This window comes from Neopsephotus bourkii, unplaced genomic scaffold (genome assembly GCF_033783945.1).
Source record: "Neopsephotus bourkii isolate Nb327-2 ecotype Australia unplaced genomic scaffold, CSIRO-AGI_Nbou_v1 NB_915, whole genome shotgun sequence".
In the NCBI taxonomy this organism is placed as follows: domain Eukaryota; kingdom Metazoa; phylum Chordata; class Aves; order Psittaciformes; family Psittacidae; genus Neopsephotus; species Neopsephotus bourkii.
In genome coordinates, this window is record NW_026901409.1 from 165,240 (window position 1) to 189,252 (window position 24,013).

At 39.1% G+C, this 24,013-nt stretch overlaps 1 protein-coding gene across 2 annotated transcripts in view; it reads right to left on the minus strand.

The window, feature by feature from the left end:
* The window catches only part of MRPS27 (mitochondrial ribosomal protein S27), a 52,742-nt gene that overhangs the window by 4,897 nt on the left and 23,832 nt on the right, over positions 1-24,013 (minus strand). For both annotated transcript variants that reach the window (XM_061357734.1, XM_061357735.1), the window contains exons 5-10: positions 11,803-11,917; positions 11,248-11,326; positions 9,820-9,935; positions 6,819-6,921; positions 3,909-4,051; positions 444-599 (exon numbers count right to left, since the gene is read on the minus strand). In XM_061357734.1, the coding sequence (XP_061213718.1) occupies positions 444-599; positions 3,909-4,051; positions 6,819-6,921; positions 9,820-9,935; positions 11,248-11,326; positions 11,803-11,917 (712 nt within the window). The remainder of the gene's footprint in view (positions 1-443; positions 600-3,908; positions 4,052-6,818; positions 6,922-9,819; positions 9,936-11,247; positions 11,327-11,802; positions 11,918-24,013) is intronic.

Sequence of the window (24,013 nt, forward strand, 5' to 3'; positions counted from 1 at the left end):
AAAGTACAGAATGCAACATTCCTACTTAATCATAACATAGACAAATGGACAGCAAATTCAGGATGGTGTCATGCCTATCACAATTTATTTTAATGAGAAAGAGCCCACACAACGTCAGATAATGGATCTCTAATCCCATACCACTTTCATAAACAGGATTGGATTTATCATTTTGATGTATGAAATGAGAAGATAAAATCCCAGGAGACAGATAAAAGACAAGTGGTCTTGAGCATTTATGTCTTTGTAGGCTGCTGCTTCCTGCTTGAATAAGTGAAAAATATAAGGTGATATCTTCATTCAAAAATGCCAGGTGGGACTCCTGAGGCACTGAAGGGGTGTCAGTCTACTAACCATAATAAGCCAGCATATATACATTTTCTAGTAAGTATTATGGAGTTCTACTCCATCTTAGAATATTTAGATAAATGAAACTCTCTTACCTTGAATCGGCTGTAGTACTCAGGTACTTTAGACTGCTCTGTTTCTTCTGATTCTGCACACTGTGATTTCTGCTCTAATTCCTTGACTTCTTCAGCTGATTCTGGACCAGGTTTTGCTTCAAGGGCAGATTGCAAAATGGTCTCCAAAGCATCAATCTGAAAAATCACATTTGTCACTGTTAGCTTAAACAGCATGGAAATACAATCCAAGTAACACTGCTGTCACATTTAACAACTTCTTCAGGGGATACCACATACTTTGGGAGGACTTCTGTGTATGATAAAAAGAAAACCAAATTCTAGAAGGAAATGGGACTTGTTCTTGGAAGAATTTTGTACTGTGCTTGAGATCTTTGAGACTGGACATTAAATACCCACAAGAGAAAAACTCTACCACCCTCTGTCAGCAATAAACTCACTGTGACTCAGATGCTGATTGGTATCTGCAGATTTGTCAAGCATTAGGCTATTATCTCCTGGCCTGATACCCAGCCATGGATACTAATGCTGAATGGTAGTCACAGTGGTAAAAGCACCAGCATGACACACAATCACAGATACGTCTAAATAAGATACTACTATCGACTGTTTGAAGAGTATAATCTCTAATAGATGATTAGTGTATCTTTACAATAGATGATTAGAGGTACAAAGATAGTACCTCTTTGGTGAAAAGAAGCACGGAAATCACCCGTTCAGCAACAAGAACACTCATTCCTGTCATTATTTTGACAACTTAACAGGAAAAATGGAAATGAGCATTTAACATATTGATATATTTTTATTCTGTGACACCTCTGTTCTCTTCATGTGTGGCTTCTGAGGTAGTGAGAGAACCACCCTCCTAATCTAATTGCATTTGTGTGAGAAGAATGCATTAGCTTCACTAAGGGACCTGTTAAATTATTTTTGTATGTATTATTGATATAAAAGATAGAACTGCTATATGGATGCTGGTGCTGTTTTAGGAATAACATGATCTTCATAATGGGAATTATTAGGTGAAGGTTGCCTGCATTTCAAATGTTAGCTTTTACAAATGCAAAGAACTGTTTTCCTTCTATGAATCCTGAATGTTTATCAGTAGGATAAAGTAACTGTGCGTAACCTTTGACTCTGTGATGTTTTCTCCAAGCAAAAGGGATCTTGATAATTACAGTTTAATTTTCCCAGCATAAATATATAATGATAATGGAATAAAAATTAGGCTTATTTGAAATAATTAGGCTTATTTGAAATAACAATCTTGACACTGAAATGCAATCTTTAAACTAACACTACTGAAATAGGATTAAATAAGCAATGAAATAAACTATGTGCTTGGAAATATGTACACTTACTCAGAGACCTTCTCAAACAATTAAAACACGCAAAAATTGTCCTGCTTGTCCATAGTTAAACAATCTAACACAACACTAAAACAGTATTTCTATGCTTTTGTTAAGACAGTAATTGTAGAGGGAAAACAGACTCCCTTCTAGACAGGCTTTAAGTTTCCATTAATTAATGAAAGAAAAGTAAGTGACTGATAATCATTTGGCATCACTTGAAAACGTTTATACCAAAACTTCAGCTATAAAAGTTCTTTTGAAAACTTCCTTTTTAGATAATGAAGTTCATTCAGCCAGTAAACAATGTTACATTTTGGAAAAGAACTAAGTTCCCCAAAACAAAACTAAGTTCCACGTCTTTCTCAAATAAACCTGTGATTGTGCACACCATTTTTAACATGTGCCATACTTCTCAGAGTTACAATATGGATTCATTACAACTGCATAATATTCAACCTAGTCCTGCCCATGAGAGAGCCAAGATACTACAGGAAAGAAGGGTTTATGGCACTTGAAACTCTACCTTATCTGCTGCTGAATTCAGTGAAAGCTGATTGACCCCCATATTGACCTGGTCAGTGCTCCTAGTCCTTCGCCCTTAGGAATACCCCATTTTAGTCAGAAATAGTAATTAAAAATGTCAAGCATGGATTTTAATAGTAAGATCTTAATAAGCATTTGGGTATAAAAGGCCAGATGATGCAAATCAGTACACTATAATTACTTTACACCAGATGAGGGTTATTGACCAGCATATTTTCCTGTTTTCCTTTCTGCACTGGGGTCACAAAAATGCATTATAGAACGATTACTTTGATAATAACAAACCACCTCAGCCTGCTCTTGGTCCTCAGCTTGGTGAAACTTATATGACTTGCACTATTGTTTATATACTGCTACCTAAAATCCATATGAGGCAAAGTATCTTTTCAGGGAAGTTTCCGTGTTGCTCTCACGGTCACTGCTTTTGGGACTCAACTACTGGCTTCATACAGAGACACTTGCAGCATTAGTGAGTAATCAGTCACAGCCTTCTAAGTTCTTAGCTTTTCAGTGCACAAAGTAAAAAGTGTTTCTATGAAGAAAAGCATTGGTAGATCACCAGTAGTGCTTACTATTATTACAGCATTGGTACATAGAAGAATGGGACCCTGTTGTACCACAGGCTGATGTAGGCCAATACTAGGAAGTTCACCTACAACCCAGAGCTATCTGAGGAATTCCTTAATTTCCCTGGGGTTTGCAAGCATAAAAGATTACAAGCATGACAGGCTGAATTCTTCAGACTTGGAGTGAGGAAGAAACTCCCAAACCCACATACCTAAAGATGTAACTCAATCTGGCACAAGTTGCATACGTGACACTTCCTTCTCTGTCCAGTATTATACATGGAGCAATAGATAAGGAGAATCTGCTGAGCAGTGCCCTGGCCTTTGTTTGTCAAGGGGACTGCAGAGACTGCAAGCCTAGTCATGATGCCAGCAGTGCTGTTCCTATGGTCCAGCCCATGTGGTGGTTTCCTAAATTACTCTTCCTAAACTGATTCCAGGATTAGCATGATGCCCCAGAGCACTCCTAATCCACAAGTTCCTCAGTTGGTGCTGACTTCACAAATGGACTGAATCTATCCATCCTCCCCAGCTGAGGGCACTAAAATTCTTCTAGAAATTACTCTGTAAAATTTTTGGACCAGTGTGACTCAGGACATCATCTCAGAGGAAACAGAATATGTAGAGTTAGCGGGGAGAAGAATAAGATGTGGTATTTCCTTCTCACTGCTAAGAAGTGTATCTTCAAGTGAGTTCAGAAGCTTGGGAAACAAAGGTGTCTTCCCATCTCCACAGAAGTGCTTCCTGTGACACAGACGCAGGTGTCTCTATGCAGGGGAAAGGTTTAGGAAACATACTTAAAAGGTTTGTGGGAGTAACAGACACTCAACTCCAAAAACATGCCATTACTGGCTCATCAACTAGATCATGGTTCTGTTCTAAACATTACTTTTTCTCTTGCCTCCCAAAAATCTCTGAAGTGTAGTTGAACTTCTCATTAGCAAGGCACAGAATTCACAGGTTTTACTGGAGTTTGGCTTCTATGAAATTACCTTTGGTCAAGGCATTATAGCCTTCATACTTACAGCTTCTTTGCAGATTTTGCTGTCTCCTGACAATGAAGCCACATTCTCCATCACTTGTAAAGCTCTATTCAAGTATCCAGGTGTCCACATCAGTGGCATTAGATTGTATACAGCTCTTAGCCCTTTATTCAACTCCACCTTCCCTGTGATAAAAAAAAATACTTCAGCATTAATACTTTTAACATTTGAGCCTTAAGAGAATCCATATGGGTTGGCTCTATTTTTCAGAAGTGACAGCAATTGTCTGGCTTCTGTGGTAAAAACAACACACTTCCACAAACCCGCTCTGCTATTATTTTATTGAGGTGCCTTCTTTTTGCCCACCTTCATGGCTACCACATGTTTGTTTCCAGCTCCTCCCCATGCCCAGTCCCTCATCTCCTGGAAATTGTGTCTAGAGGAAAAAGGGGAAAAGCAGTTAGGTTTTCTGATTGTCTGGCAGTTTTAACAGCAGCTCTGAGAAGGATGTCTGAAGATTTAGGACAAATGTCTCCTTAGCTTTTAGGTACTGACTGTGCAGCATCTGTCCACTAAATCTAAGGCTACAGAGTCAACTCTTTGGCCTTTGGGGTCTCACATATGTGTCAGGGCCAGACTGTATGGTATTTGAACAACACACACTCTGGCCTTATTTGTACTTGTCCTGGGTTCAGCAGTAGCAGTCATTTTTCTCTTAGTAGCTGGTGTAGTGCTGTGCTTTTGACTTTCAGCCTGGGAACAATGCTGATAACACCAATGGTTTTAGCTGTTGCTCAGTAATGCTTACTCCGACCAAGGACTTTCTGAGTCTCATGCTCTGCCAGGGAGGAGGGGAAGCTGGAAGGAAGCAGAGATAGGACACCTGACCCAAACTAGCCAAAGGGGTATTCCATACCACAGCACATCATGCCCAGTATATAACCTGGGGGCAGTTACCCGAAAGGGCTAGATCACTGCTCGGGTCGGTCTGGGTATTGGTCGGCGGGTGGTGAGTGGTTGTATTTTCTTCCCTTGTTATATCGCTTATTGGTGGTAGTAGCAGTGCTTTTGTGTTATATCTTAGTTACTGGACTGTTCTTATCTCAGCCCATGGGAGTTACATTCTTTCAATTCTTCTGCCCATCCCTCCAGGAGCAGGGGGAGGAAGAAGAGGGAGAGTGAGAGAACGGCTGCCTGGTTCTGAGTTACCGGCTGGGATTAAATCACGACACTACTGTAGCTTCCTTCTACTGTACAGGAAATAAGGAGAACTGCCAAAATAAAATTTTGGTTCTTGATTTAAGACCTTCTGTGCAACATGTTCTTCACTGACTTCAGCAGGATTTATGATAAGCAGCACTACTGACAATATGGCTTTCTTCTGCCAGTAATTACCAGCAAACATGAAACTCCTATATAATAGAGCAAATGTACATCACATTGCACTGGGTCAGTACTAATTTACAATTATTGTCACTCTAAGGCTTTGATTTTTTCATTGTCAATGTAATGAATGATACTACTTCAGTGTAGCTTATGAGAGCTATACCTAAGCTCTTGATCAAATTTGCACACTAGCTAGAATGAAATAAAACTATGAAACACACCTTACTCTTCTTCACATTGAAGAGAATAGTTTAGGAAAAGCAAGAAAATAAGTGCACAGGCAAAGCTTATTGAACTATGGCTAAATTAAAATAGTTGAGGTGCTTCAAGCAACTTTGTGCCTGTAGATATTTTTCATTCTCTGAGGTCAGTTCCATTAGTGTTGGCAAGATTGTGAAACACATAATGTAAGAGTAAATAGCTCTTGATCTACTGATTGTCAATGTCATGGAACAAGTACTACTGCCTACAGACAACAGTGAAGTGCATTTGTGAAATACAGCCACTACTCAACCAATCTATATGACATTAAAACCACTCCAAACTGAATGACAGTAGGACAGCAAAGTCCCTATTTATATGTGTATCTCCACTGGGTAACAAACTACAGCTCCACGGAAAATCCTGCTTTCAAATTAATTTTCACATTTATCCCCCATTTGGACTAAAAAGGATGTTTTTATCTTACAGTCATGATAAATCTGAATCAGCATCCTAACTCTGACATTACACATTGTATTTTGAGGCCACATTTTAAGAACAAGCGCACTTTTCATTACCCTCAATACATTCTAACATAAAATACTATGTGGTAATGAAAAAACTTCATAATCATATATTTTACATTTATTAATTACTTTTGTCCCGGGTTCCCATGACAACTTTCAAGTAAATTACCATTTTGTAGAGAAGGACAAAACCTGTCTGCACTGAACTCAAAAATTACTTACCCTGTACCGCATTTCCCCCTAATTCTGAATATAGTGTAACTGCTCTTTAATAGTATAGCATATCATAAGCAGTAAAGACTTCCTAACAGATACAGGGTAACGGCACCGATATCTGCTGTTCACAACAGAAACATTAACTTTACATCGAGTAGTAAATGTTTAAAGATACTGTTTTTCAGATTGTGCTCTCTAAACTTCTTGAGGTTTAAGGACTCTTTTAAGAAGCTTACTAACTAGAAAGAAAGTTTACTGTCCATAACCTTAAATTTGTGTTATGGAACTCTGTACTTTTGTGTTTGTTTTTTTTTAATTTGTTGGTCCACAAACCAACCAACCTACTTGTTTCAAGAATATCTTTCTTTCAGCTGCCAATTCAAACCACAGGGAGTCCTAAAGGAGGTTCCAAAGCTGTCTGATAAAGGACGTACCATTCAAATCAGTACTATCCCCCAGGCCTACAAAACGGATTCAGTCTTCACTCTGAAACTGTTCCTTCCACTACTTCTCTTTTCCTTAGCTTTCTCCTTGATTACCTTTTAATAAAGTGAAGATGCCAACTTAATTCAGCCACTGAAGACAAGAGGGAAAAGATGACTGTAAGGGAGATAAAACTTACCAAGGAATGCATAGCCATACAGCTGGGAGCTAAAACCCACAGTACTTGTTTGCTTGAGACCTGTAAGCACTAGCGATGCTCCAAGATTTTTCTCCTCTTCCCACTGAAAATAATGTAAATTAAGTAAGTGTTCCTTGACAAACACAAAGACAGCACGTAAGGCTTTCATCAGATGTCTCAGCAGTAACAAATCACTAAACATGTCTAGTGGTCAGAGTTACAGTACGTATATCCTGAGGAATAGCACACAATACATCAAGGAACATTTCTCTTTCCAGAAGGCAGAGGTTAATCAGTGCATTTCCTTCAAAACACAGGGCCAAATGAATTTACACTGTTTAAGCTAAGCTCTGTCTCTGTCCTGTATCACAGTATGCTAGAGATTGGAAGGGACCTCAAAAGAGCATCTTGTCCAATCCCCCTGCCGGAGCAGGAACACCTAGATAAGTTTACACAGGAACATGCCCTACCATTTGCTTCAGACTAACACTGCTGAAGAAAAGATTCTATGGCTTCTGTGCTAGAGCAGCCTTTTCTTTTAAGTATGTGGACAAATACATGGTTCTCTATTCCTCACTAGAACAGGAAAATGCTGAGAGAATATGCTGCTAATGGCTGCTCTGAGTCCAAAATCTGTATTGTGAAAAGAACATATGCAACTCTCCAAGGCCCCTGTATGCCCGAGGATTAAAAGTACAGCTGTCTCTCCAGCTAGGGAGAAGTACCAGCTGTCTGAGCCAGACCACCAGTGTTGGTAAACGAACGTCACCCTATCAGTAAACACCTTAAAATCACAAGAGCAATTCGAATTTTGTTTTGCTATGGGATAGTACAGTATATTTTTCAAGACCAGCAAAGCACAAACATTGAGGAGAAATGTCTCTTTACTGCAAGTGAAAGGAGACAAACAATTCCCATTGCTAAGAAAATGATAAAAAGGAAGCTAAAAAAAGACAATAGATTGGAGGAAGTATGACTTGCTAACACATGGATTTTGTGGCAGGGTACTTGTGTCTTGTTTATTATCATACGACCTGAAACAAATATCCCTGGCAAAACATCCAAGTTTTCTGAAAAATTCCGCAAGGTACACTCAGTCTTAAAAGCCACAAAGGTTCAACCTTCTGATTTAATGCATTATTCAAAGATGTCTTTTTCAAAGTATGGTATTGTTTCGTGGCTCCACCTGGGTGCTACAGAACTTGCATGTTATCATCTGACAAAAAATACTGTTACTTAACAGCCAGGCAAGGTATTTGCCTGACACAGAAAAGTGATACAAGGAGACAGGGTCATTTCATGCTGAATTCAGCACTGCAGCTAAATGCTATAGGAAAATCAGACTCAACTGGAAAAACAAGGCTTATATGGCCTAGGTTCTTTTGTGAGCTAGCCCATTTGGCTCCACAAGTTGGAAGAACTGCAAGAACTTAATGTTAACAGCTTTCAGTGGCAGGTAGCAGTCATAGTGATTGTTTGCAGCAGTCAAGGAGACAACTTTCTGGGGAGAGTCAAGATCAGTCAGGCTTTCAGTGGTTTTTACAACAGCATAAAGATCACCACTATCACCACTGCTATACACACTAAGGACTAACATAGCCAGATGTCCAAGTTTCAGCTCTCAAAGTTAAAAAACATTTTATCACACTGCTGAACCCTAAGCTACTGCCAATGGTCTCTGTCTGAAGCAGCAAACTGGCTGACCTGCCTCGCACCTTTGAAAAGGGAATGGGATTTTCAGGAATAGCTGAGCAGACCTCTTAATTCTGTTTACCACCACTTCTTAAATCAAACACAGAAAATTGGTACTGAGCGTTATGAGGTATTGAATAGTACTCTGTATAATGTATACACAGAAAAATATGGCTTATTGCTGGCACTGGATAGGGTAATTTCGAAATGCCACAGCCATGTATTATTAAATATCATAGCTATTACGAATATGCTTGCCTTAAATGTGTCACGTGTCCACACAACCCTTGCTTACATATTCAGCTTTCATTAAATGTTATACATATTGATAAATTCTTATCTTTGCAGTCAGGATATATGAACATGGACAAACACAATGGGAAAATCAGGTTTTGTTCCCCCTGCTTTTCATATACAAATGATTATGCTTACTTCTGTGGATTGAAGCAGAATACAGAACATGGCAAATGCACATCTGTTTTCTATACTGAAAACTGAAATAACAATCCAGTTGAGTAAAACCTTAAGGCATCTGTAACATGTATTTTGGAAGATGCTTCATATAAGGCAAATGGAGGCTTCAAGCATTTTCCTGTGGACGACAACATGCTATTGAAGGCTTGCGCCAAACTACATAAAAAGTAACTGCCTAAAGTGACAGACATGGCAGAGCCCTTTGCTGATAACTAACTGAGCTCCTTCTGCAAAGGAAGAACACAATGCCAATTCTGAAAGCCTGAATTGTCATATTGGCCTTAAGCAAGCATGATGTGAAAGAAACCCCTAATCCTCGCAGACAGAAGAGATGCAACAAATTGAGCTTTAAAACAAATACATACTAGAAACAATACACCCAAAGCCAAATCAGGTAGCAAAACTCCTAGTGAAAATGCTTTATAACTGTGCAGTTATCACCATTACCAAGGTCTAATGGTACACAATAACCACCTAAACAGGCTCCTATACAAGAGGTGACACAGTTATTTTGTTAACTGATAAAGCCCTCTTTGAAGTGAACTGAAATGTCTTATCATAATCTTCCAATGGGCATGCATTACATTTGGAAATCACAACACATCTTCCTTTTCAGAGGAAGGGGCAAAAAAGGTGACAAGTGATTTTATGGATTTTATATTTTGAGTTTCTTTTATTTCTTTCTTCTGCAGTTGTAAAACTAATGACAAATAAAAAAAGGAGTATTATTTTTTCTCAGGCAAACTTAAGGGAAATAAAATACATTCAAGATTGAATACGCAGTTGACACTTAGAAACAAAGATTTATGTGCATCATTTTGTGTGGTCAGCTTACCGTATGTTCACGCTTAGTTGCCAGGTACTGGTATAAAACATAAAGAGAAAGAAGCTGTGTTGATAATTCATCAAAACTTTCTTGCAGCATGATCTCTGTTACTACTGACACAGCATCTAGGGAGTAAAACAATACATAATCAACAACTGCAAATTTACACAGTTCACTTTCATACCTACTCAGGTTCATTGATACTTTATTGATGCTGAAAGTTTTGAGGTACTTAGGGAGAAAGTTAAATTTCTTATGACAGGTAATGCGGAATTAGTCTTATTCGCTTGGGTTACTCAATATGCTTCGAGGAGGAAGAATGGATTGAACAGCATGAGAACACAGCAGGGATCTTTCCAAACTCAGCTCTACACTCTTCAACTGGCTCTTCTTTGCTCAGCCCTTCAATCATTAACACTAATAAAAAAAAAAAATTTGGAAAAATTTCTTCTTTGTTCTTGTGTTTAGATTACAAACAAGAGAAGACTGGCTTAAATTCATTGCCTTAAGGTGACAGGAGAGTACAATGGAGCTGGAATGCTGCCACAGATCACCCACAGCACACACTGTATTCAGCAAACAATACTCTGGAGATGCTCCACAGGGAGTCCCAGTGACACTCCCTGTCAGGAAGGACAGTTTGTTAAGCAAAAGAACTCGAGCCTATCACAGAAAAGAAATATGGATTGAATAAGGGGTACTTCACAGTTAGGGGAACTCACAAAATAAAATAAAAATATGTATTAATTTGCCATCTAGCAAAACCTTCATGACATAAAAGCTACAGACAGTGGGCAATTCTACTGCCTCTTTCAGTTATTTGTTTTACAAGAGGCTTAAGCAAAGAAAAGCTCACTGTAAGTCTACAGTATCAGAAAACCTGCAGTAAAATGAAAATATTAAATATTTGTCATCAAACATGAGAGGACTATTCAACACTTAAATAGTCAGTAGTGAAAGACAGGCACCCCAACACAGCAATACAGTATAGCTGGCTCTCTCCAGAGACACAGAGAAAGTCTAAACAAACAGTTTAGCTATGCAACTTTTTGAATAACTAAATGTACAAAGAATTAACTCTACCAACACACATTTTGATCCTTGTAACATTTTAATTGTCACTAAAAACTCATATGATGTCATCCGCATGTAAGTCAGACTTGCAAAAAGTGGAGAAGTTGATTTATATTTGAAATGGGATTAATCACAGTAGAAATTATGAACTGCACGTTTCAAAATTATACAACCAAAAAAACCCAACTGAAATGAGATAAACCTGCAGAAAAGTAGCTTAAAGAAAAAACGCATTATGTTTTTAAGGTGACTTCAGAGAAAATATGGCTGAATACTTTTTAATTCAAAGAGAGGCTCTGCAGATGTAGGAGCACACTACTAAGGATGCAGAACTGCATCTTTATGCAGAATACATTTTCTTACCTTCGTATTTCTTCTGCTTTATAAAACAATCCAACAAAATATTGAAAGTGAAATTATCTGGAAAAATTCCATACTGAACCTGAAGAAAGGAAGGAAAAAACAGTGTGAAGATCTGCTTTTCCAAGTCTTCCCAAGTATACTACCGCAGGTTATCAGAAAGATAAAAATCACACCATTGCACACTGATGCTATGTGACACCCAAGCAACTCAAGCAGATTAGCACAGCTTCTGTGATGTAGGCCTTCTAACTTCTGATGTACTGGCTTTGCTTTGGCACTTTACGTGAGCCTTTGGGACCAGGAGGGGCACTGCCTATCAGGTTTTTATGCTTCTGCATCTAGCATGTTTTGGCCACCATACTGTTAAAAACCAAAAATCTTCCAGGGAAAGAAGATAAAATTCAAGTGCAACATTAATTTTTGTTTTGGTAAAGAAATATCTGAACTTAAAAACACAGTCTACAGGAGCTGGCTGCAATACAGATTCCAGGTCAGCCACATTTTCTCAAAAAAGCTGATCAAATATACTCATGAGTTTTCCTTGTAAAAACTTACCTTGTTTTTTAATGTGTATAAGGCTTTGTCTTGTGCACCATATTTTAAGCATTGTCTGATCCAGGTATGGATGGTCCAGTCTCTCAAGTACCAGCAATTTGGACTATGCCGAAACCTAAAGAATGATAAATGGTCCAAGTGACAATATGACTCTCTGTTTTCACAGAAACAATTTCTGTAATCAACAAACTATGAGTTTCAGAACCCCTGCCTTTCATAATCTCAAATATGTATCTACCTGGTTTGACTTTGCAGTCAGTCATTCCTTTCCAAACAGCTCCAGCTATCCCCTTAAAATAAGGGAAAAAACCCTTAGATACATAATAGTATGTATGAAGGTGAAATCAGGCCTTTTCACAAATGCATAATATTTCAAACTTCTCACTTTCCAGGAAGTGTACTGCTTTTCCCCTGGAAAGATAAATACCATAAACGAATAACTTGGTATACTTATGAAAGGCAACTGAGATAGCTATAAACACAGTAGTGCTTTTTAACCTTGTCCTTCTGATCGTGTCACATTGTATCCTTGCTGATCTCATCAAAGAGCAACACTGCATTATGACTGATGACATAAGCAAGTATCAAAATTACATCAAAATACAGATTGGTCTGAACTTCAGAGCTGGTGTAATCTGGTGTCTCTCACTCTCTCTAACTCATGCCTCACTTAAACCACTTAAGAATTCTTTGTGCCTCAGCACAGGCCATTCCTGGGCAGCTACATGCTTCATTTGCTTTAGAAGTGCTTCATCAGTGAGGCATGCCTCATGCAAAGGAAAACTGCTGGAGAGCCCTCCCCTGCACCAGCTGCCTTGTTCCCAACTGATGTTTCTTTAACCTGTTCTGATTCGCCTCATGCCATGGCTTCAGCAGTCTTCCCAGGCAACCTACTTGAGAGCTCAAGCAATTTGTAGGTTTAAATACTCTTCAGTTCAGCCTCTTTTATTCCATCCTTATTTAGACACATACACTTTGCTTTGTATTTGGGTAAGTGGTGACAAAAAGCATATGGAGCTTTACCTTTGGCAAAGACTCAAAAAACAATTAAGAGCCAAGTGGTAGGAGTTGCTGTCATGGTTCTGGGCTGAATTTCACACCCCAATGTGAAGAGATGCATGTAACCCTTCTCAACTCAAACTGTATGCATGAAAAATGGGCTCACTCCCCAGCACTTCCTGTAGAAAATGCCAGTGATTGAGCTGGGCTCATGTGCAGATGCTTACAGCCTCAAGCCAAGCTGCAGCACCATTTGGAGGCAGGACTGGCTTTTCCATATGAGAGAGCATGCTTTCCACAACATTTATCAGATTAACGTGGCCACCAACATTCTTTCCCCTTCAGTGAATCTCCCTGTATTGCATCCCATGGCTAAGGGCTACACAGATGACCGACCCTGGAAAATCACTGCAGCCCAGACAGCCTTCAGGATGCAGAAGATATTTGTGCCAAAAACCTGCTAAACAACTACACGAAGTCTAAATATACGAGTTTGTAAGTAGCACATGAAACCTCCCAATTAAATTAGAATTTAACAGAAAAAGAAAAGCATGCTTTGAATATTAAATTACAAACATCCATTTTGTTGCTCTAATTGCTTTCCATTTTCTTCCCACTGAGCTGAAATATTGGGAACAGCAAGAATGTATATTTGCTTTCATTAAAGTTCTGTTTCAGTAATGCTTGCAGGAAGCATCAATTACAGGCATTTGGACTTAATCATATTTTAATGAAACAATTATCTAATTGCTACAGACTGTTTCACCAGCCATTTAAGATGGGTCAGAGTGCAACACCAGCACCCAGTAATAAAGCTGCCAGCATCTTTTAAAGTTGCTTCATTAAATGGTTAATACTGTTTTGCAAGGGGAAAATAACAGACTTGTCTTCTAACACCATGACACTGATGCTCTCAAAGACTTAGGCCTTTCTTTTGATATAATCTTTGGCATCTTTCCTACTAATTAGTCACACAGGAAGGAAACAGACATTAAAAAAAAACCCAACAAACCAAACGAAACCCCCAAAGGTTTTAATGGGTTTGAATATTCACTTTTTTTCAGAGCTATATTTATTCTCTTGAGTACATCACAGTGAAAGTGAGCACTCCAATACCTCCTGCACCTTGGAAATGCTACAGCCTACTGTAATGGTGAAATGCATCTAGGTTTCAAAGTCAAATTGCACTTTAACAGTAAAGGCTTAACAGGGATATCATGAGGTCTAGAAACAGGATGAAACTCGTCCTCAATCAAAGCAAGTTTCTGGAAATGAGACACACAAAATTCAGAGGCATGTTATAAAAATTATATAAAACAAAGAAATCTTCACGTGGGTTTTGTAGGGCTGAGACTGATCTGAGAGTGTGTGTGTGATAAGATTTATCAGTTATAATTACTATTATAATAGATCTACTATTAAGATCTTTATGCTCAGACCAGGTCCCCACTGTGATAGGTACTATGCAAATAAAAAGCATACAGCTTCTCAGCCAAAGAACTTTCTAGTTAATTCTACTCATTAACTACAAAACAGTTGCCTAGGAATGAAGACAGGGGACTGATGCCAAAATGTTTCTGTCTCCATGTCAACAAGAATGCAACGCATATGCGTGTACATGATCCCTCAAGCCTACATACTTCCATTAATCCATGATGTGGTAGAAGGAGAATTGGAAGTGAAAGGGAAACATGCACATTGCAATCTTCATTTTTTTCTGATCCATAGAATGCTGAGTTGAGCTCTGTCTTGTCTTCTCATAGCTAAGAACAGAAACCAACAGGGTATCTGTTTTTACAGATAACCTAGACAAACTAACCAAATATTATGGCAGACATCTTTATTTGAAAGGGAATCGGGGAAAAGAGGAGATTGATGGTCATTTTGACAAGCATTAATGACATCATGCTTCTCTTATTCCACAAAACACAGAACAGGATATAATTAAGCAAGGCAGTATGTTCAGGACTGAGGAACAAAACCAGAAGGAAACTAAACAGAAAGCAGAGGATTTAGAGTGAATTAAATATAGGAAGCCTCTAACTACTGCTGCGTATTTAATGGAAAGATCAGGAGGTTACCTTGCAGATGTTTGCTGCTGAAACTATTTTTTCTCAGAATTAATACAAAGCTAAGAAGCACATGATTCTTACAACATGTTCAGAAAAGACGAGTATTAGAGGAGCTCCCAAAGTGTCCCTGTTGGTATACTTTAATGTTAATGACTAAGGAATCAATATGGTCATCCTTCCAGTCATTGAACTGAGAACATCTGTCTCCACAGGGAACAAGAAGAGCATGTGTAAGAAAACGAGTTCCTAAAATATCAAGGTCATTGTGAATCTAACAGCACACAGCGCAACGGTACTAGATTTCCCCTTATTTTGGAAAATTATTCAAATTATGTAGTCCAGAAGATTGATTTTTCATTAAACCACCACTGTCTACTTGCAAATTACTATAACCTGGAAGAGACAGAGTGAATGTACAGGCTCAATACAAGGTAAGCAGGCCATTTTTATCCAAGCAAGTGCACAGTCTCTCTTGCTCACAAACTGGCTGCCACATTGGGCTAAGAATACATTTTATCAATTTCCTGCATAAGGCCCTGTTGCTTATTTGCAGCAGTGCTGAAGTTCTCATGCCATGTTAAAAAAACTGAACAATGGAGAAGTTTATCAAATGCTGAGAGTGCTTCTACTTACAGAAACGCATGGCTCACTTCTGTTGGTGCCCTCCTACACTGCAGAAAAGCTGAGTTGCTTCACTTCTTTTACTTATTTTATATGGTCTTCCAAATTTGTCTGGTGCCATCAAGTGGTGATACACTCTAGTGCTGCTTTCACATACCTTGTATTCTCAAGGAGGTAATAGATCCACCCTGAGAGCAAAGAAGCACCAAGTGGCTGGACTGTATTCTTTTCCCTAGGTTTGGTATAGGGGAGTTCTTGTTTTGGGGAAAATCACAATAAGGAACATGGTGAAGGAAAATTTTCTGGATTACAGAAAAGCAAACTCTGCATAAGTTATTACTTCTACTACCAGGAACAGCTCTCCTGTACAGAAGAAAGCAAGCTCAGCAGATCTGTCCTAATTCTTTCATAAGCTGATGACAAGCTCCCATTTTGTACTATGTGGCTTTCTTAAGGGTCGATCCAATTCCTGGTACTGCCAGAAGCTATCCTTGTGCAACACACTGTTTTCTTCCCCTTTCCCCTCTCCCCTCCCTGTCTGTGAAAAGGGATGAGTTTCTTTCCTTTCTGCAAATTTATCTAATCTAATGAGGAAATGTTTTGTAATGATCTACAGATCCAGTGCATAGACTGTATGATCCCTTAGGTGTCCAGATTTCTCCAAGACATTCTAAATTTCACCTGCATTGTACTTTGCTGATTTTTTGCATTACCATATATAAAACCAATTCCATAAATAAAACCTCTTGTACTGTGATAGCAGCCTTCCAGTATCTTAAGGGGGCCTATAAGGATGCTGGAAAGGGACTTCATCAGGGACTGCAGTGATAGGACAAAAGGTAATGGCTTTAAACTTAAACAGGGGAAGGTCAGGTTAGGTATAAGAAGTCCTTTAGTGTGAGGGTGGTGAGGCACTGAACAGGTTGCCCAAAGATGTGATAAATGCTCCATCCCTGGCAGTGTTCAAGGCCAGGCTGCACAGAGCCTTGGGCAACATGGTCTAGTGTGAGGCATCCCTGTCCACGGCAGAGGGTTTGGAAGTACATGAACTTAAGGTCCTTTCCAACCCTAACCATTCTATGACTCGATGATGTTCTTCTCTGATCTAAAGTTTTAGAGATTCCTGTACATCTTCTGCCACATTGCAAGGAAGTGGAAAAACCAGCAACAGGACACTGAGCAATCTCCATTCTTTCATTATTTCTAATATACATCGTTTAGATGCATTACTGTACTTTCCCCAGAGTTAAAAACAAAAAGGCTTCACATGCTGCTAGTCCCCTTGCAGGATCTAGCTCAGGAAAGGAGCGAACCTACCTAGTGGTATGCACTGTAACAAATCTCTTACACCTATGCTTCAGATCTTCATTACTTCTGTTAGAACTAGAGAGAAATACTGGTTTGCAAGTTGATTTGCTTGAATCAGGAGGGGAGAGTGCCAGATTTCTTCTCATCCACTTAAAATTCTAAAAACTCCTGAAGCAAAATGTAAGGAGACTTAAAATGAGTAAGTATCATAAGAAATGTCTCTCTGAGCCAGGACGAAGCTCTCTCAATGGAATGAATCCAAAAGCACACTATGTTTTGCACAAGTCATATAAGGCTGTGAAGCTCCTTGGCAATGCCATGTTTTTTTCTTCCCAGGCACATTTTTTAAGCCGCAGTGCATAATGATCAAATGGATTCCAGGACAGCATAGCTTGGAAACTGAAAAGCTAAGGAAATGTCACCCAAAACTCCCCCTTTGTTTGTCATTTCAAGCCATAGGTCTTGGGAAAAATCGTCTGCATTTTAAATTGCCCCAGAGGCACTGCTCATGTGTCAGCATCAAAGGCAACAGCCTTGTAAAAAAATCTTTGCTGATTGAAATTTCTTTTAAACACGAACCAAACTTCATTTTTTCCATGTTCTTTGCCTGCATCTTAGCCTACACCTTTCTTTGTATGTATCGTTCTAAAAATTTCATAAAAATAGCAAATACCTCATGCATTAACTGACTACACTCAAGCAAAAACAGAGGGAAAACTTTTCTTCTGTGTTGAAATAAAATACTCAACCAGCACACATAGTATAAGAAATCAGTTATGAAAAGCAGTAACAGGACAGGTTTAGTAAAATAAACAAGTCAACTGTAAGAGAGGATACTGTAATGCTGAGGCAGAATTGTGATCTTACACATGAAGAGAAGCCGTTGGAAGATTCCCTGAAGAAAGACCACATTGAGCCCTTGTTCAGTTTTAATTTTACTGACTTTCCCCAATCTTTGATTTCAAACTAATTTAGCTCAATTGCTTTGGCCACCTCCACATGAACATCTATTTCCTGCACAGTGTCTTTCATTCAGGACCTCTGACCTCTACCATCACTGATGAATATGGCTTCAAAGCAGGTCCAAATGATCAGCTTTTAGATACAGGGTTTTTTTTATATTTTTTTTGACTGTGCAGAAACACAGTCAAACATCAAGGATGAACAGGAGACATAAAGAATACTTACAGTATTGGGTCTTGCTTTCCACATATACCACATTCAGCTTTTGTATCTGTCTGCCTTAATGTTGCAGGTTTACCTGTGTCTTAAATCCTTATGGCCCACATCTGGGAGATACTCTGCATAGAAGTACATACTATACAGCCATTTAGAAGGTCTCAGGGTATAAACTTGGTAACCATGCTTTCCTAACAACTGGACGGACTGAATTCACCATTCAGTAATCTCATAGTAGTTACTGCATTGCTCAAAACCCCACTCCTGCACCAGAAAACAAAGCTGCGCTAGGCCTCCTTCCAATGACGACTATCACACAGAAACACACCATATAGCAGCTAGGAATTAGTTTATCCTTTACTGACCTAGATACTGTGCCAGCCAGTTACTAGAGTCGATTAACAAATGACAATCTGAATTAATGATACAACAAGCATTTCTGCCCACTGTTGCCAATCTTTTGTATCACTAAATGCTCTTCTTCCTTTTGACAGATTTAAGGCACCTTTGTGAGCAAAATGCAAAGAACAGCCTTGTTATGTTAAAAATAAAAATAGTATCATCAAATTGCTGCAAGGTCCTAGAAAAATGTTACGGATTTCAAAACAATGTACGAATGGAGAAGCAGTTTACTGCAGCACAAAAGAATGCTTTGCTTATATATATGTTTATATATATAATGCTATATATATGCTTATATATAAATATAATTTCTCCTATGAAGGAAAAGCTGAGAGAGTTGGGGTTGTTCAGCCTGGAGAGGATTCCAGGGAGGCCTTTCAGTTCTTAAAGGAGCTGTAAGAAAGATGGGGAAATACTTTTTTTGCAGGGCCTGTTGCAATAGGACGAGGGGTGATAGTTTTAAACCAAAAGAGTGGAGATTCAGGCTGGATGTGAGGAAAAAGTTCTTTACAGTGACAGTGGTAAAATACTGGAACAGGCTGCCCAGAGAGGTGGTAGATGCACCATCCCTGGTGCATTTAAGAGACATTTAAGGCCAGGCTGGATGTGGTTCTGACAATCTAATTTGATGCCCCTACTCATTGCAGGGGGATTGGACTAGATAACTTTGAAGGTACCTTCCAAGCCAAACTATTCTATCATTTAAAAATGGACTTAAGAACTACCACAAAACTAATGGCAGCAGATCCAGAGACTACAACAAAGTTTGACGTAATTTATTGGGATTCCTGTGTCTGAAATTAATTACCTGAATTATTTATCTCTCCTTCCATCCACAGGCAGCGAACATAACAGCAGCTCTTCTAACCTTCTGCCACGAGGTTACTCCAAGCAACCTGCAAGTCCTCTAGAATCATTTGCAAAGCAAAGAGAGGAGGAATGCTTCAAACAACTCGAATAAAGTGACCAGCAGGTCAAAGGAGGTGATCCTGCCCTCTACCCTGCTCTCATGAGATCCCACTTGGAGAGGTGTGTGCAGTTCTGGTGTCCTCAACATAAAAAGGACATGGTACTGTTGGAAGAAGTCCAGAGAAGGGCCATGAGGATGATCAGGGGACTGGCGCACCTCCCGTATGAAGATAGGCTGAGAAAGTTGGGGCTGTTCAGCCTGGAGAAGAGAAGGCTGCGTGGAGACCTCATAGCAGCCTTCCAGTATCTGAAGGGGGCCTATAAGGATGCTGGAAAGGGGTTCTTCACTGGAGATTTAGTGACAGGACAAGGGGTAATGTGTTTAAACAGAGGAAGGTCAGGTTAGATATAAGGAAGACGTTCTTTACTGTGAAGGTGGTGAGGCACTGGAACAGGCTGCCCAAAGAAGCTGTCAATGCTCCATCCCTGGCAGTGTTCAAGTCCAGGCTGGACAGAGCCTTGAGCAAGCTGGTGCAGGGTGAGGCATCCCTGCCCATGGCAGGGGGTTTGGAACTGGATGATCTTATGGTCCTCTCCAACCCTAACCATTCTATGATTCTACAATTCTAACTTAAGTATCCCACAGACTTGCTTTGCATTACTCAAAGCTTTATACTAGTTAGTTCACAACCAGACTGAAAACGCAATGGCCAGGGCTCACTCTCTGTCCCTGGGAAAAATCTGTCAGACTGTGAATGTTTCCTAAGAAGTTCCTCTAGCCATGTAAATTCAAAATACTCCAGAACTATGCATCTCCTGGCAGGACACCAATGGAAGTTCACTTCTCAGCATGAGTCAGTATCTTCTGTATCAGCTTAATTTAAAATGGTCTGTATGCCTCAACTACCATAATATGACACCAGTCACAGGCCTTGTCTAGCTAGAAACTACAGGTCTTAACACTCAAAAAAGGGATTTATTTTGCTTACTGTTCTAAGCATAATATTTAAACAATACAGGTTAAAGGTAAGGTTGCCTGCTAGCTCACTAAAACTGGACACCTGGGGATCCCAATGTTACTGGTAGAGGAAAGAACATTGTGATGGTATAAATATTGCTACTAAGAACAAGTGGCAATGCCTTGTTTAGTTTCACAAAGAAAATATGACTGGATCATTCCATCAACATTCTGAAGTTGTATTTCAAACACAAATTACAAAACAAGCGACACCATTTTTTGCTTTACTGCTTTATGGTCAATACAGAATTATAAGGTGAACTACAGGGAAAACCTGTTTTACTTCTTGCTTAGAAATATATTCTCAATGAAAGAAACCAAATAAACAGACACTTTAATGTAGTATTTTTATTTTTCTCCTCCTCTTATGATAATGGCATCTTGTTAGTCCACCCTCCGTCTCTCCCAGCTCCCTTTGAAAAAGCCAGGCAGGAAAATTAGATTTTATTCTCATGCACATGAAGAATACATAATACTGTCACACTAAAGCTGAAATTCAAAGAGCAATAGTTAACAAGAAAAAGGAAGTCTTTCCATAATAATAATAATAATAATAATAAAACCCCTAAAATTTCCCCAAACTATCGGCTGTAAAGGATACAGCTCCTAGAATTTCTGTTAGAAATACCTCTGAGCTTACAGTTGAAATGACTGGTTTTGAATATAAATTCCGCTAATAATCTAGTGATTAAATAGAGTACCACAGCCTAAGGAAAAGGCAGGGAATGATGGGGTGAGCTGTTGCTATAGTGATTTTCGTAAGATAAGCTTTAGTGCTTTTCCTTGTCCCCATGCAACCACAACAAAGTCTAATTTAAAACCAATTCTTCAATTAATTATATTTTTTCTTTATATCCTGGCATATAAAAACATATTTAGAGAAATTAAGAACTATACAACACACTCTACTTCTTGCTTCAGGGAGATTTTTGAATCTTAGCAATTTTTAAGTGTGTCAGGCTAAAGCTTGCTGTATTAAAGCTCAACAAAGGAGCAGTTCTGCTGGAATATTTACTCTGATTAACTGATTAACACAAACACTGTAAAGAGTGGTATATATAAGTAAAGTACTGATTTGATTGTTACCATTTTACTAGTCCAGCTATGCTCACCATTACTTCAGTTAATCCTCCACCTGCCTGAAAGCTCAAGTTAACGACTGCATTCATTTTTCAACATAAAAAAGAAACATTTGTGAAAAAACATTTGTAATCCAGAATTGCTGAAATCACCTTTGTACCTGGTTCACTTTGCAGAGAATTGTGAGAACAATCCCCTGCTGAAGGCTGCCAGAAAGTCAGTTTCTAGTGGAAAGCTAGTTCCTACTACCTGCATTATTTGGAAGTTTAAAACCTGCTAGGTACCAAAGAATACTTACATCAATAGGCTTTCTTCAACATGAATGTCTGTAAACTTATGTGATTTTAGGGAATAAATTGCTTCAAAGCTAGTTAGATGTTGCATTTTTAACAATAAATGACTACAGATGTTTTACAAAACGTCCATCTTAGCCATCAACTTTTGCAGGGATGCCACAGGGAAGCCTGCTTTCCAGTAACTATTAAATAAGCCAAACAGAGATGTAGCACAAAGGCTTTTCAAGCTGAGAAGACAGTGACTCCAAGTTTTGCTGTTGTTCGGTGTCAGAGGGAACTGAACTGGACTTAGGAATAACATTTAAGAGTTTCTGCTTCTAGCACTAAACTTAAACTATGACAATACCCCCCGTACACCTTAAAAAGGAACACTTTATGGCTATGCATAAAACCAGTCTCAACAAAAGCCAATAATGACTTATTATTTTAAGGGCAGGAAAAAAAACCAGCCTGTAGCTAGACATTGCTATTACAGTATTTGAGAACACCAACCTTTAGCAGTACCCAGTGTACAGCCTAAATTTAACCTGAGACAAAATTAACATAATTTTGTCAGAGACCTAATTCACTGAGAGCTAGAGTCTGCACTGTAGCAGAGTTACATTTTCTATTTATTCCACTCAAATTCTTTACTCTTCATAAAATACCTCCCAGAAATACATCACACGCTAGCTTCAAACTATTGTAATACTACACCCACTGACACAACCCTGACGCTTTTCAGCTTGATCACAGTTGAACTTGCACACATTACAAGACATGGATTCCTCTGTCTTGAGTATCAAAGGCTGTAATAGAGAAGCACAGGTGCCAAACAGTTTACTCTGCAAATTTGTTGGGTTTCACACCATATGCAACCTAAGCAAAAAGGAGGTGCTAGAAAGAGACTGCTGCGGGAATGCAAATATTGAATGGATCCCAGGTGTCAACTCTAGCAAGGGAAGAACCAAACTTTACAGTTGCTTTCAAACACTTCAAAAACTGGATTGGCACAGTTCAGGTTTGTCCTGGTTTAACTCCAGCCAGTAACTCAGCACCACGCAGCCATTCTCTCATCTCTCCCTTGCTTTCCTCTGGGCAGAATTGGGAGGAGAATCAAAAGAATGTAAACCCCACAGGCTGAGGTAAGAACAGTCCAATAACTAAAGCTTTGGCACAGGCATTGTAGGCAAGGCAGGAGGGTGGGTTGTCATTTTACTCCCATGTGTCTGCTGCCACTGGATTCAGCCCTGCTCTGCTCACTCCCTAATGGAACTAAGTAGAAAGCGGGTGATTAGGCTAAAGAATGGAGTATTTTTCCCTTTTGTTAAATGAAAACAGTAGTGAAAGAGGAGAGATCAGAATTAGATAAATGACAATTTAAAGAGGATGATCATAAAGTTGACTTTAGAGACTTTTAAGCCAGCTTTACATCCACCCCAATTCTTGGAAAAAGATACTACTCATAAAGCAGCAAATCTGCTTGCCAAGACAGTTGCCAAAATCCATGTGCTTTCAGCTTGACAAACTCCACAGTGAAGGGGGTACTCATCAAAATCCACACTAATTCTTCAGCAAGAGAAAGAAGGAATGTTTATTGTGTCTACATTTACAGCTGAGAAAATGAGTTTCTACCAGCTACTCTCTTGTGTACTTCTTTCCAATTTTAACAGCAAACCCAAGAAAGCATTCTTTGTTGGCTGTTTAAGTGTTCCCTAAACTAGATCCTGGGTCAAATCCTCACCTTATCCAAAGAGACAACACATGGCTCCCCAGCTACCAGCAACCTGCCCAATCTAATGAGGACCTGGCACATCATGCATATTCATGGGTTATTAACTAGACTAAGTCTGGGAAGGAATGATAACTCCAGTAACTTTTAAGGATGTGCAGCCCAGTATCCCACAAAATCTGTCAGGGTGCTGAACACAGAAACCAACTGCTGAGAGCTGCTGTAACTCCTGAAATTACCAACTCCACATTTAACAAAGCCCTTCAGGATTTTAAACTGATGTAGCAAAGGGGAGACAGGGAGGCAGCTAAAAAGCCTGGGGGCATTCCCCTTCAGGAAAAGAAGACACACCAGAATTTTGGGAAATACATAAGGGGATATAAAAAATAAATAAAAAAAAAAAAAAGAGAAAAAAAGGGAGAAAAAAAAAGAGGCAAGGAAGAGATTATTTTGCCAAGGAATCAAAGATTTACCAAGTAAAGGAAAAACGTAGAAAAAGAGGTAACAGTGACTCTGCCAGAACAGTTACAGGTAGCTGAGCAGAGTGATGAGAGTGCTTTCTACAGAGAAGCACTGAAGATGCAGCTGGCCTCATTGCTGCAGACAGTATAGGTAT